At 39.3% G+C, this 15,127-nt stretch overlaps 2 protein-coding genes across 3 annotated transcripts in view; one reads left to right on the top strand and one right to left on the bottom strand.

Moving 5' to 3' along the window:
* ptdss2 (phosphatidylserine synthase 2) overlaps positions 1–12,734 on the top strand; it is a 24,815-nt gene extending 12,081 nt beyond the window's left edge. The window contains exons 4-12 of the mRNA XM_013909587.1: positions 649–716; positions 1,363–1,497; positions 3,057–3,107; positions 3,352–3,465; positions 4,264–4,382; positions 4,477–4,591; positions 5,338–5,483; positions 6,458–6,643; positions 9,657–12,734. Coding sequence (XP_013765041.1) covers positions 649–716; positions 1,363–1,497; positions 3,057–3,107; positions 3,352–3,465; positions 4,264–4,382; positions 4,477–4,591; positions 5,338–5,483; positions 6,458–6,643; positions 9,657–9,810 — 1,088 coding nt within the window. The 3' untranslated portion in view covers positions 9,811–12,734. The remainder of the gene's footprint in view (positions 1–648; positions 717–1,362; positions 1,498–3,056; positions 3,108–3,351; positions 3,466–4,263; positions 4,383–4,476; positions 4,592–5,337; positions 5,484–6,457; positions 6,644–9,656) is intronic.
* Positions 12,735–14,414: 1,680 nt separating this feature from the next.
* The window catches only part of tmem168b (transmembrane protein 168b), a 4,410-nt gene continuing 3,697 nt past the window's right edge, over positions 14,415–15,127 (bottom strand). For both annotated transcript variants that reach the window (XM_005728224.2, XM_005728225.2), the window contains exon 4: positions 14,415–15,022. In XM_005728224.2, the coding sequence (XP_005728281.1) occupies positions 14,475–15,022 (548 nt within the window). In that variant the 3' untranslated portion in view covers positions 14,415–14,474. The remainder of the gene's footprint in view (positions 15,023–15,127) is intronic.

Raw genomic sequence — 15,127 nt, 5'->3', positions numbered from 1 at the left:
CTTTAAGCACCGGTTTGAGCACCGTTTAAGCACAGTTTCAAAAGTACCGGTTTGTACCGGTATCAGATAAAACCTAAACGATACCCATCCCTACTGTTGGGTTTGTAAGGCCATGTTACTCCTAAATTTCTATCTTGTTCAAAGAGAAGATATAAAACAAAGTTCTAAGCTACTCGACCTGTGTGTTCTCCTTTTTTAAAAAGAATCGATAAAGAATCGAATCGTTAAACAGAATCGAAAATGGAATTAGAATCGTGAAAATCTTATCAATACCCATCCCTAACCAGGACCCCTAGCAGCTCATTTCTGTGTGTCGTCAGGTGCTCTTTTTAAATGTCTTTAACCAAAACCCACAATATACGTTTGTTTATGGTGGTTTTTGTTGGAAAACTAGTGGGAACTAAATGTCAAACTTGGGGCAGCAACATTGAAGTTACGTAACTGGGCAGTAAAATATTAGTCTGGACTGAGTGTCAAATGTTCATAACTGCAGGGAATAGAAGTAGTTAGATTTGGAACGTGGAATGTTCAGCACAAATAGGAAATTGTCATGTAACGTTTTTATTATTTGTTTTTTCATTGTGTTTAAAAAACATAGTACTAATTTAGTTTATATTCAGTGTAACTGATTTCTCTCTCTCGCTCTAGCTTACTGGCGTTTCTGGCTCTGCGTCACTGTCGTCTATGAACTGTTCCTCATCTTCATCCTGTTTCAGGTTGGTGTGGTGAGAATTTTGCTTCCTGGAAAGGCTAAAACACGTCAGATCAACACGTGCAATGCAAATTCTTAACTCATGGGAACTCTGTACACAATCACATGACAATTTTCCCTCCCACATCAAACTTCTCTTTTTGAGATTTCTACTCAGTGATTTTTATGACATGGATTTTCTGGACGTTTGCTTTGACATTTAATTATAATCGTGGTCTCCAAAAAGAAGGCCAGATGGAGTCCATAAGTACTTCTTAAAAGTGTAGTCAAGCCTGGGCAAAATATCGGGCTTCCCCCCCCCCTCCCACTATGATATGTCTGTTCCAGTCTCTGGTGCTTTTTCTGCTGTGATCCCTGGAAGTCTCTTTTCCCTCTCCCAATTTAATTAAATTGTCACTGAGCCAGGCCCTTCAGACAGCCCTGGACACTGTAAAAGAAGAAGAATAAAGGGGGGGGGGGTTATATTTAACCATCTACTTCCTGTTTATAAAAGGATAATTTTAAGTTGTTGCTAGGTAAAAAGCAATAAAATTTTACTTTTATGCCACAGAAATCTGCCGTTAACTGAAGGAGGACACCATCTGATGTAGCCTGTGTAGAAATGTAAGTTCTGGTGGTACTTGCTCTTATTCTTATCCTCCTTTATCCAGACGGTGCACGATGGACGACAGTTCATGAAGTACATTGACCCCAAATTGGGGGTTCCTCTCCCTGAGCGTGATTATGGGGGAAACTGCCTCATTTATGACCCTGGAAACACTACAGACCCTTTCCACAACATCTGGGTGAGAGAATGAATTTTTTTGCTTTTTATGTTACTTTTCTCTCCTGTGTATCTTTGCAGGTAGGAATGTTTGTAAGACTTGAATTTTTGATAGTATTATGCCGTTAAAAAAAAACTGAGTAAGAAACAGGCCGCCTTCCTAAAAGTAAAATTTCTTGTCCAGTCATGCATTTATAATTTTGTGCATATTGTCCTCAATTATTGCTATAAGGAAGTGGCTCAGATACAGAAAAGAAATATGGCCTTTTGTAAAACTTCTCTTATCTCTTTTTCTTCTGCTTTATCTCTCTTTCATTCTCAAACACACACAAGAATACAGTTACTGTGGAGGTGTGCAGCAGCTTGAGTCTGGGGCAGATTACAGTCCATCAATAGAACCAGGCCTTCCTCTGTCTGCTGCCATGACCCAGAGCCCACCTCCACTAATAGTCTGATTTTGGCCTCTAAAACCCCATTTCTGTGAATAGACTTTTTAAAATGTCAAATTAAAGCCACATATTTATCAATAAACTTTACTTTGGTTGTAGGGATTTTTAATACATAAAAATGTGTTGGGTTACTAAGCAGAAATAATATGATCCAAATAGTAAGGGTAGAACTGTGTGTTTAATTGCATTTTATTTGTGCTTCGTGATGCCCAAAGAGGCTTTGTCCTGTTCAGTGACCCAGTACTCTCTGTGCTCATTTCTTCCTGTTTCCAGTGTGAACTAGATGCGATGCTTTATTTGAACACAGATGGTCTTATTTTAACTGTCCGAGCACAAATAGAAAGCAGCAGGACTTTTTAGAGCACAGGCTGTGTGTGTCTCCAAGCTCGCTTGCTGTTTTGGGTTATATCAGTGGAGCAGTGAAACTTAAAACAGTGCTCAATGAACTGAAATGCAGTTTGAAAATGTTAAGAAATGCACACAGTCACAGATCTGTGTTTTAATGGAAAGTTAGAAACCATAGGATGCTTATCATAATCCGCTACCAGTGTAATGCAACACATCTCCCTGTTAAATGGGCTACTTTGCAGTAAATATGGTGGATGGTTGGCACTGCACTCAGATGTGGAATTTCACAAATCAGTGGCTGCATGGTTATCAAGTTTAGGGTTCTGGTGCCTACATGTGGCTGCTGGGATATAAAACACTGAAGGAGCAGTTTCTTACAGTGCATTGTATTTATGTGTAGATAAATGGAGAGCAGTCAATATACAGGCTTGGAGTGATTAATAATTGTTTGTATTGACAACATATAGGCTTTCTGGGAATGATATATTTGCATATTCTAAATGTCACTTTATAGTTTGCATCTGATTATGTCACATTTGATTTCTGATCTCCCTTTCTCATTTTCACATCTGTTTTTCTTTCCAGTTGACCCTAAAAACAAAAAAGTTATTTTTACCCCTCAGTCGTAAAAGGCTGAGAGGGTATTTGTTGGCACCCAACTTTAGAAATGCAATAACACGATCATTAAACACGATTAACAGTTTAATGAAAGGGCTTTTCACGTGTAAGATTTAGGGGCAAAATTGTAGTTGGGCTTGCTGTTAAACATCATTTGTCTCTGCAGGACAAGATGGATGGCTTCGTGCCAGCTCACTTTCTCGGATGGTATATCAAGGTAGGTTTGGAATTAGCCGTCTGACATGTTTCATAAAAGCAGTTGAGCGTGCTGTCCTCGCTGTTATGTACACATCACAGATTTAAATGGTTTGACTTTGCAATGATTACAGAGCACCTAGTCAATAAGTGCCAAGTGAGGTCATTCCCATTCTCATGTGATCATTTATTGACAAATAAAGTTGCACCTTTTTTATTGTTTGTCTGTTGTCTTGCTGACCTTCTCACACTCTATTTCCCTCCAGACTCTAATGATCCGGGATTGGTGGATGTGTATGATAATCAGTGTCATGTTTGAGTTCTTGGAGTATAGCCTGGAGCACCAGTTGCCTAATTTCTCAGAGTGCTGGTGGGACCATGTACGTACATTTGTGCTGTTTTCTTCTAATTACAAAATACTGTGTGACACATGTTGAGGTTATTTTGGTTGTTTTTTGTCTAGTTTTCTGAGTGAGTCTTTTGTAATAAGGCACAAATGGTAAGATCAAGATGTCTTCTCTTTAAAGTGTAACAGTGTTTACTGCAGATATAATCCTGCCTAATGTGGACATACTTTTTAAATGTGTCCATATTAGACAAGAAGTTTCTTTGAACCAAAGTGTGAATAGATAAAATGTTCAAAACAAGGATTACATTGTAAATTTAAAAGTAAAATTAAAGGGTTTTACGGACATTTTGCAGAACACATTATATTCATCATGTGTTAAGTTGGGAGGTTCACAGATCTCTTGCTCGTCAGCACATTGATAAGTAAAAGCACAGAAAGTGGAAGCATGCGAGTGATTATTTTGCTAGTGATATTTGTAATGGCAACAAAGTGCTCATTTGTTTGCATGATAAGAACTTCATACCAGCAACTAACAAAGTGGTCTAATTAACAGAAGGGGTAGCTGGTAAAGCCAAGTGAGCACTGCTGGAAAGCAACAGGAAAAACTCCAAATATAAACAGACGGTATAGGTATTATGTAATTATAATCACGACTGCAAAGATAAATACTGCGGTTGCTGTTGCTACTTGTTACACACAAAAAAACCTTAGTTATAGTAAATGTAAATTATATTCAAGGTGGAGGAGAGATGTGTGATAGTTGGTTTGGAGGATTACTGCACCTCACTTACCCTTTTTTCTTTTTCTTTTTTTTTGTTTCTCCATCTAGTGGATCATGGATGTGTTGGTGTGCAATGGTTTGGGGATCTACTGTGGCATGAAGACACTGGCCTGGTTGTCAATGAAACCGTATCAGTGGCAGGGCCTCTGGAACATTCCTACATACAAGTATGACTTTATGAAAGACATTTCTTTGCAAACATTTTATGTTGGGCTTCTGTATTTGTTTATATTTAATGATATCTCTGTCTGTACTTGGCAGGGGGAAGATAAAGCGTATAGCATTCCAGTTCACACCTTACAGCTGGGTCAAGTTTGAGTGGAAGCCTGCTTCAAACCTTCGCCGCTGGCTTGCTGTGTTAGGCATCATCTTTATGGTAAGAAATGCTAACATGAAGGGAAAGCATTTGTCTCACTGCAAAAAATGATGACATCACCATGCAATAACAATGCACAGAAAGCGTAATGTATTTAGACTCTGATATATAGATAATACATGTTCATGGACTGGCCTAACCACTATATTGATTAATATATTGCTGATATATCTCTATCTGGATTCGTGACTATTGATAAACTGGAAAGAGTAAAAGAAGAGATCATAGAAACACCCTTCAACCATGGTTTGAATGTTGGCGTTGCTTAGTTTGTCCGCCAGATGCCACTCTGCTACTTCCCTGTTAGCAACACATTGTAACGCTGAAAACATGACAACCACCTGATGTGAGCAGAGGCGGGTGGAGCATAAACATCAAATCCACAACTTGTGACAATCGATCAACATTAAGCTTAAACAGCACTATCCTGTCTTCTTAGAAAGGACTCAAATAACTGCACATAACAGACGCATAGGAAATGTGTTTCATGAATCGAGGAGAGAGGAAAAAATATCAGATTTGTAATTCATCAAATATGGGCGTAGTTATGTTGGGCCCTATTTCTGTTTTTGGTTCCCTGTCTGACACCTGAATTAGTTCACGAAATGTAAAAGACTAGTTCTTGTTAGCTAATGGAAAAGAAAGACGTGCCCAACATGGACTGATTGTTGTAACTTTTTCTTTTCTGTGTTGTTTTTGTGTTCTTGGTGCTTCTAAATTAGATATTTTATCTCCTATCTCGCCAGTTTCTGTTGGCAGAGCTGAACACCTTCTACCTGAAATTTGTGTTGTGGATGCCTCCTGAACACTACTTGGTGCTGCTTCGTCTTGTCTTTTTTGTCAACGTGGGGGGCGTAGCCATGAGGGAGATCTACGACTTCATGGATGACCCGTGAGTAGCAATGTGCAGCTTTTGTTTTGGGAGTTGGACAGTTTGACCGGGTGTATAATAAAAGACTGTATGTGTTTTATACACACCGAATAAAGAACTTGTTGACATTCAGCACTGATTCAGTTTAGTCAAGTGTTTGAGTTTTAAACTGGTTATCGTAGTGCAAATTGAAATCAGAAAACTAGATAAGCACAGCAGTGAAGAAATGTGAGAGTCTTCTGTATACTATACACAGCAAAAATATTTAGTAAGAACACCATTCATACATACCAGCCATGAGCAAACATGTGCATTGATAAGAATATGGTTACTAGTAACAGAAACAGACAGAAATGTTTCGTTTTCTGCCATTTTTCCAGTGTTGGGTTAGTGTTGGAAGATATTTCTAGTGATTAACTGATTAAACCTGAGGGATTATATTCTCATTAAAAATAAACTCAATTAAATATGTCCATGTATTCCATATGTATATAAAAGCCATTTTTAACTATTTAAATACCAAATGAAGGGAAATGTGTGGCGCTCACGCACAGTGTCAGATTAGTTTGCCAAGTATGACTAGCATTAGTGGACTTCTTTACTTGCAGGTTAACGTCGTCACAGCTGCTGTGCAGAATGTTGTTGGGAATTACTCTGATTGCATTCCAGTTCATTGTAGAACAGCCTACATACATCCATTCATTTGCTATAGCTAAGTACTGCAGTACTGTACTAGTTCTGTTTAACCAGTGTTGTCCACTAACAAAATTCGTATAATTACTCAGACTGTAGTATTTCTGGTAGACTAGAAATGGAAGTATCATTTAACTGTTGACTATTCACATGCATGGGTAGTGATATAGTGCTGTGCGTTACGATGTTACATCACAGCCATACATGTAACCAGTAAATATTAAAAATAAACCTAAAAAAGTAAATGTATCCTCCCTATTGAATAATTTTTCCATAATAACATTGTTTCATTTTCCTAACAGGAAGTTCCACAAGAAGCTCGGCCAGCAGGCGTGGCTGGTATCAGCAATCACAGTAACGGAGTTCCTAATAGTGGTCAAGTATGACCCCCACACCATCATGCTGCCCATTCCTTCTCTTATCATTCAGTGCTGGTTTTTAGGAATCCTCCTCATACTTATCTGGACCGTGTGGCGGTTTTTCATCCGGTAAGTAGTGGGATGGCTTATTTTATTTATTTAATTGTTGTTGTGGTTGTTGTTTGTTTTGTGGTGGGGTTTTTTGTTTTTGTTTTTTGGGGGGGGGGCGGAGAAGCTGAGGGTGACAAACAATGTTTGTTGAAAGGTAATGAAAGTCTGTGCTCTTCGTGTAAAAACAGCTAGGCTGTAAGGAGGAGCGATTTCAGCTTCTTAACCATTTCTCGCTTGTGTCTAGTAAACACAATAACTACATTGGGACCAAAGTCCAAAGTATCGCTCTGTTTTTCTATTTTGGTTCACTGGACATCGTGCAGTCTATTTGAGACAGGTCCAGTCTGCCTTTGGGTCGCTCTTCTCTTTTAAGTTATTGTTTTTGTGTGTGTCAGCTTTCTGTGGGTTTTCCACTGGTCTGTTTCATGTAGAGTCCAGTTATGGACTCTTACATGCTAATTATAGAAAGGGAAGTTGGAAATTGGCAAAAAGCAGCTGTTTTCCAAATGAACTTTATACACTCATGCAGGAAAAGATGACAATCTGCTTCCATGCTGCTGTTTTGCACTTCACTTTTGCTTTAAATGCACTGTTCATGGTGACTGATGAGGAAATACAGTTTAATTACAGTTTAAGAAAGATGTCTTCACACATGTGAGACTCCATCCAGTGTGCTCCTGTATTTGATTTAGTTATTCCTCATGAGCTCATGGAGTGTGTTCTTTTTCTTTTCTTTTTTGAAATGTAATTAAATTTTTTTGAGCTGCCTTATCTTTACTGTGTTGTTAGGTGCAGCCTGCCCTGGCATGTTAGGCTTGTTGTCTGTCCCCCCCCCCCCTTGCCTTTTCCCTCCCCTTCCTTACTACTTCCTGCTCTTGCTCAGCAATAATGCAGTAATGTCCTAGGTATAGGAAAAGTGTAGGGTTTTTATTTTCTTTGTTTGTTTGTTTCCACTCTTCTACCACATCACCATTTGGATCTATAATCATTATTAGAGGATCTATGGGATCCTCTAGAGAACGTCTGTGGTGAATTTTATCATCTTCATTTTCCTTCACATCATTTTTACTCTGTTCCAGTCAGTTTAGTGACACTAGAGGGCACTCAGTTTGTGCTGACACTGTTTAAGTGAGTCAGGGCAGTGAAACCCAGAGGAACTGATACCCCCCGCACACACGCACACAGACACACACAGACACACCCACACACTAACCATCACGTGACAAGAGCAATGAGATCAGCTCAACCACTTCTTCTGGTCTACTAAAGATAAAAGTGTGCCATTATCCAGTTATTCTGATCAAAGTGATTTTTTTTTTTTTTTTTACCGAGAACCTTAAGAATTTGCAAGCACTGTTTGACCCTATTGCACACTCCCAGTCTGTTACCTAATATGCTTCATTTAGTATGAGTGGACCGAGGCAAGTGCTGAGTGCATGTTTTGTTTTGAGGTGTGTAACTGCTTGGTGCTCTTCCATTAAGTGTTACAGAGGTCCTCATGAGGAGCATTCAAAATAATATTAATGTTAACAATAAACATAGTATCAATGATAAGTACTTTTTGTATGTTTTTGTGAAGTGCTTCCCAGAAACAGAATAAACTTACACGAAAAGAAATGTTAAAATGTATTTATATATCATTTAAAATAAGTTCAGTATCAAAAGAAAACTAAGATAAAGAGCCGAAGCGATCGCCTTTCATCTGTAAGCATGAGATGGACACAGTTAACGGGTTCCTGCCAGGGGATCTCAGACCGTGACCCGGTTGCTATGCAGCAGTTGAAGTACATATTCTGGAGTCAGGCGATGAAATGCTTTAAAAGAAATAAGTAAATCTTAAAATCGATTCTAAAAGTCATGGACAGCCAGCGTAGTCATTAGGGTTGAAGTAATATGTTCACTTTTCCTGGTTCTTGTAGGAAGTCTTGTTGCTGCACAATCTGAGCACAAGCAGAAGTCTGTGTATTGATTTCTGATTGTTACCTGTTAAGAAACTATTGCATTAACCAGAGAGAAGGTAAAACTGAAAATGAACGTCACTGAAAACTCAGTGTTGATCGTATCCTCGCACTATTCCTAAAAAATGAGATTAAAATCAAACAACACACCCAGATTTCTGGCAACTCGGTAAACTGGTAAAGTTGGTACTTGGATGCAGGCTGTCCAACCCAGATCTAAGAATTTTTGTTTTATTGGAGTTAAATTTTTTAATAATAATAATAATAATAATAATAGTTATTGTTATTGTTTTTAAATGCACATCTGTTTCTTGATGTTGGTTAAATAGTTTGTAAGGTTGATGAAACTTGTTGAACCTTACTGGGAAATGGAGCAGTGGGTTATCAGCATAGCAGTGAAACAAAATGTTATTTCACTGTATAATGTGGCCAAGTAGTAGCGTATATAATGAAAAAAGTATATTATTATTATTATTATTATTGTTAGAATGGCATCCAGCTTATTTTGGGACACACAAATGACATTTGTTGTCAAATACACAAAAGGTCCCTGCCCTCACCCTCAACCAGTGGTGGCAGATGTCTGCCCATCCCTGAGCCTGGATCTACCTTCCAGTTCCTTCCCACTGTCACCAAGTGCTTGCTTAAAAGGGGTCGTTTGATTTGGTTTTTTCTGTCGGTGGTCTTCTCTGTTTTATTCATTTTCCCCCCTGACCTTCCTAAAAGCAGGGATTTCATACAGACTGACTAATCGATTCCTGTAGTGATGGATTTATTTAACAAAGAGAAACTAGGAATTTTTCTTATTCTCAAAAAGTAAGAAATGCAGCTCACGTGAGACTTTGAGAGCAGAGCTTTATCTTCTGTTTGTGATGTTTGTTAAAGTAATCAGCTGTTTCGTTTGTTTGTTTTTCTTTTAATATAATCCAGTGTATAGTGTAGGCGTAGGAATTATAACAAATAAACATTCTGTGAGAAAAGTTAGTGGACCAGAAACCATCTGGGAAGACATGACCCTCAGGGATGACGCATTATAAATAATGCGTGTGCTCTTTCCTTCTGTCTTCTCACAGTGACATCACACTCCGCTACAAAGAGACGCGCCGGCGTAAACAGGAAGCCCCCGCTGACTGGGACCGCCCGCTGGGCAACGGCAGCACAACCGCCCCCTCCGGTCGCAGCAAACTGAACGGCAGCTCCGAGACGCTGAGGCAGCGGAAGTCCTGAGAGGAAGCCGGTCAGTCACGCTGTCTGCAGCGAATGAAGGGGGACAGTGAGAGGAGTTGAGGAGAAATGTAACACAAGAAGACACTTAGAGGATGGACACATACTGTTCTTGTGCCTACATGAACCAAGTAGTTATATAACACAGGCAAGGGGGTGAAGGGGGCAATTTTCATTCGGTGTATGTGTAGTTATTGTCCTACTTCTGGTATTTACCTCATTCTGTTTCAAAGAACATTTGGTGGATTAACAGACAAGATAGTTTTGCATTAGTAATATATATTTTTTGAATGTTTGGTGATGAGGTGAATCAGTACAGAATTGGAAAGTAGATGTGACCAATAATTTTTCCATTTTCTCAACTGCACTTTGTCTTTAAAAACAAAAAAGCGAGAGAAGAAGAATGGAGGAGGAACATCTGCCACTGTAAATATGCTTAACCCTGTGTTGTGCAGTCATATCAGTGCAGGTGAGAAAAAGGAGAGCATTTAGAGGAGTTTCTGAAGGTGTAATGACTGATCTGGATTCTGTTCTACTATCCACTACTATGCAATCTTCAGTATCAAACTGGGCGCAAGTAAGGATAACAACACATGGCTGTTCAGTTTAGTTTAAGTGACACTTACTTTACCAGCTGATTCCTGATTCATTCTGACAGCTTACACTAGGTTTAGTCCCAGGTACATGATGTATTGTTTACATGTGGAAGACAATTGAAGGTTTTTTTGTTTTGTTTTTTTCATTTCCAGTTCAGCGTTCATTCCTAGAAGCACTGAGCCTTGAGGGTTCTTGCTCAGGATCCTCCTTTAGTCACACACAAGAGAGGAAAACTGGTCAAAGCCTTTCTTTCCTCTCAAACTTTGTTCTTGACAAGAACAACAAGAATAAAATCAAGATGTACTATATTCTAGTTATTTAACTGGTGAAAATAATATACTTGGTGTCTGGGATATAGTTTGAGTGGTGTTTTTTTGGCTTTTTTGTAGCTGTTTTCTTATCACTGTTATTTCTTTAGGGTAACTCGATGCTAAACACTAGATTCCTTTTTTGTGAAATGAGGTTCAGAGAAACCTGCAGCACTAACATCCACAACAGTCGCATTGATGGGAAGCTGTGCTCAGTTTTCCTCAGACTGTGACGTGTTTGTTCCCCGCAACAAAAAAAGGATAAATGGCAGAGATGTGGCTGTTCCTCTACAATTTTTACCATTTGTCACTTTAGAATTTAATATTCGATTCCTTTTATGCCAAACATTCTTCCAGTTTTACATTTTGGGGGTTTTTATGATTTTTTTTTTTTCCTTCTTCTTCTTCTCAGCTTTGCATATTGCACATGCAATCAGCCAAAGCTTAAGATCTGGTTCTTGCTAAAGCCATAAGTACCATCCACCATGAGGTACCATGCACCTCAAACTGCTCGTTTTGATTCTTTCTGAGTTTCAGCATCGTCAGTGTCTGCGTCTAGTTATAGTGTTACAAAAGGTCACCTGGAGGTCAGGCGGCTAAAACCAAATTCACCTGTACAGCCACAATTACAGCTAAAAGTCCTAATTATGAGGAATTGTCTTAGTTGCTTTTGATCTGTGTCGGTGACAGCTGCTAAATGTAGAGCTGCCACGATTAGTCAGCTGATAATGAATTCATCCTGAAAACATCCCATCACTACTTGCTTACACATTTTCTTAAAATGATCAGCAGATTAATCTGATGATGAACACAAGTGTTAATTGCTGCTCTAGTGAAACATGAAAGTGTTTCAAAATAAAAATAAGCTTTACATTAAAATTATTTAGGTGGTCAAACTGAAAAAGCTGGAAATATCAGCATGTTCCAGTTTCACTCCAAACTCTCACTGTTACCAAAACATTGCGTGCGTGTCCTGTGACTATTGGGGTTCAGTTAAATCTGTGTTCCTCACAGTGTCCCGGTGACTCTGTGCTACATAAATGATATCTGTGAAATGAGATCCAAATTCTGGTCTGTTTTAGTGAGGCTGCAGTCGTTTTCTCGTGAATGTAATCCAGCAGATTCAGATGTTCAGATTAGAGGGTCACAAACACTAAACTGAACATTGATTCTGCAAGGCTGCACCTCCTGCCGCAACATTTAAACCACTGGGATGCTAATAAGGTCTTCTTTGGGTCTTGTGGGTCATTTGCAGTGGGTCCTCCAGTTTGACCTTCTGAGGGAGGCCCCTGTTTATGGGGGAAATGTTTAGTTGGGAAGTACATGATGGAGTTACTTATGGATGGACTCAAGGGTTTCCCAGCAGACAATTGCCTTGTAACGTGACCGATGTTAATCACTTCACCTGTCAGTGGTTTGAGTGTTGTGGCTCTTGCTCTGACTGCAGCGATTTCTGTGTGAATTTCAAACTAATGTTTAGCTGATATTTCAGATTTTGTGCTTATTTAACCTGTGCTGTGCTAATTCGGCTGCTTGAGGGTTTTTTCTTTTCTTTCCTTTTCTCTATCAGATACTTTCAGACACGGGCTGGGTATCCACTGTGTACCTGTGTTCGTGCCTCGAATTGGTCAAAACTGTTTTTTGTTTGAACTGAAAACTTAAACCCAAGTTATGAATTTGCACATCAGCTCTGCATTAGAAACAAGTGAATTATAAAAAAAAATAACTTTAACATGTAGAAGCAGTGTGGATCAAAGTGGGATAAAAAACAAAACAACAAAAACAGGAACTTTAGTGTTTGCGGTTCAGTTTAGTTTCACTTGCAGCCTCATGGGGGCAGTAGATGCCTCGTTATCTCTGCCCTGTGCAGTCATGTCTCCTGGAGATTGATCATTGACTGCTTGCTGTAAATGCCATTTTCAACTTGGATTGTGTAAATGTGAAGATGTTGATCATAAAAAGTGAATATGCTGCTGCAACACATACTTTTATAATGTTTTCAATAAAATAATAAAAACTGAACTTTGCACAGTCTTTTTTTTCTGAATAAATCAGGTGACAGATGTTATAACTGCCTCAAATTGAATTAACTGTTGGTGCTTCAGTGCAATTAGTGACCACCCATCAGTAATACTATAGGTAAGTATTGTGTCCTTTGTAATATCTATTCCAGAGTTTCAGTTTTGTTATTTTTTTTGTTGTAAGGGCAGAAAGTTTATGCTTGGTAAGTTTGTATACAGTGTCACCATGGAAACAAATTCCATTAAATCTTTCTGTGTTGCTCTTGATGTACTCGTTAGACGGGCTGGACATGTGCGTCTACAAGGGGAAACTGCCACAAAACTTGGGAAGCAACTACTAAAATGCTTTGTCACGCATCTGTGGCATACACACTTTTTCTCGTCTGAAATTTGAAATGTTGCCAGCTTTCCAGATTCCTTAGTTTTCTATAAAGTTACTTGTGATTATGGATTTTACACAAGATAAACATTGCAAATAGTATCACCATTGCGCTGCTACCAAATTATCACAAGATAGTGGGCATGCAAAAAAGAAGTCTTCAACATTTGTCAGTTCCAAACTATCCAATCCACCAGAATAAAATATCCTGACGACTATCAGTTCCTTTTGGGAAAGAACAACAGTGGTACCTCAGTAATCAGAACTGATAAATAAGCAGAATCCAAGCGGACTCAATGGCACTGATGAGTAACAGCACCTCTGCAACTTTGAACTGGACAAGACTAAGGAGATGGATGAAATGATACCCCTTTTTAAAAAATAATATAAGGAGATAAGCAAGTTCATACATTAGAGTGATATTTGACTTTTTATTGCATAGCTCCAACAGGTTTTCTTCCCATGAATCCCTTTCTATACACACACACACACAGCCTATTGGCATACAGTTGCATAGTTCAGTGAACTGTAATAAACCCCCAGGAAGAAAACAAATTCCTGTGGTCCATTACAAGAGAGACTGCAGGTCTTCCGGTACCTGGCTTGTAGTGCATTGGTACAATTAAGTCTTCGAGGACTCCCTGAAGCAGCAGGAGTGGATTTAAAGATCACCTGGTAAAAGGCATTCTAAAATATTGTTTAGAACAGACAAAGCAGTGCATTCAAGCATACAGTAAGCAACGAGTGACAAAATATTTGTAGGAGTGCAGAAAAATGTACGAGGAATCATTTCATCATAACAGAATAATAATAGCAAAACCTGCAGCTGAAGAGTGCAGAGAACAGCTTTTATGCCTGAGATCCTCCTCTGAAAACGTACCGTCGACTCTTTGGTTTAAGGTTAAAAACAATCAGCCTAGCAAGTCTGAGTTTTGGTGAAGCTAAAAGGCACCTGTGTGAATGTGCAGAAAACTGAGGTGGCTCAGATCTAACAGTCAATACGGTGCTAAAATGTGCAAAATAGGGTCCATGTTCAGTCTCACCTTGCATTGTGTATTTGTCTAATGTCTGGGGAAGAAAGAATAAGACCTTCGAATCCAGTCACACATTAACAGAACTCCTTTTCAGACATTTTAAATAATAACTCTATCAACATCCCAATCAGTAACTGGCTTATTTTAAAGAAACTTGAAAGGATTCTGGTTAACAATCTTATAATCCAACAGCTGCCCGTCTTTGGGATACAAAAAGAATTAAAAAAACAAACAAACAAACCCCCAAACCTAACAACAACAAACAAAAACTTTAGGAAATATTTTTTAGAAATATATTCTTCAAATAAAAACAGGTTCACACATATTTCTATGATCTGACCAGTTTGAAGCCCTGCCCCGTGTCCAGTATTGCTGGTGGAAACCAGTTGAGCTTGAGTCTCTTGAGACATCGCAGGCAGGCGCTGCAGGTCCACAGCAGGTTCAGGCTGCCGCACCACAGCGCCAGCTGGACCACAGGATAGGTAACCCGGGGGAAGTACATGCTCCAGTGATTGGTGACGTCGCTTCCTGTTGGTAGGTGCAGCGTGTAGTCGCCCCAGTGTTTGGAGATGCCGTAAGCAGCAGAAACCGCCCTGCCCCTCTCTGACCACTGGATGTTGCTGTTTGAGTTGCAGTTGTACTCCACCCACTCGGAGGTGAAGTCTCCGAGCTGCGGCAGGTCATGCAGCTCGACGTCCGCCGCTCTGGAGAGCGTCGCTCCCTGGATGGCAACATACAGATTTTCCACCTTCGTAACCGCCTTCACCCATGGCAGAGAGTTGTCACAGTCGAGCACCACAACAAGGCGGGAACAGAAGTTGGTGTTCTTTTCCCTCCACCACTCCAAGATGTGATCCAGATGTAGAGTGTCTCCACCTAAAGATGTGCGCATGAAACAGCTGATATATATATGTATACGTATATACGTATACACATATACGTATACACATATATACACACATATATACATATACGTATACA

The sequence above is a fragment of the Pundamilia nyererei genome, unplaced genomic scaffold, assembly GCF_000239375.1.
Source record: "Pundamilia nyererei isolate P.nyererei 1_Seehausen unplaced genomic scaffold, PunNye1.0 scaffold00027, whole genome shotgun sequence".
NCBI lineage: Eukaryota > Metazoa > Chordata > Actinopteri > Cichliformes > Cichlidae > Pundamilia > Pundamilia nyererei.
Note: the sequence above shows the minus strand (reverse complement) of the source record. Positions and strands in the feature narration are given on the sequence as shown.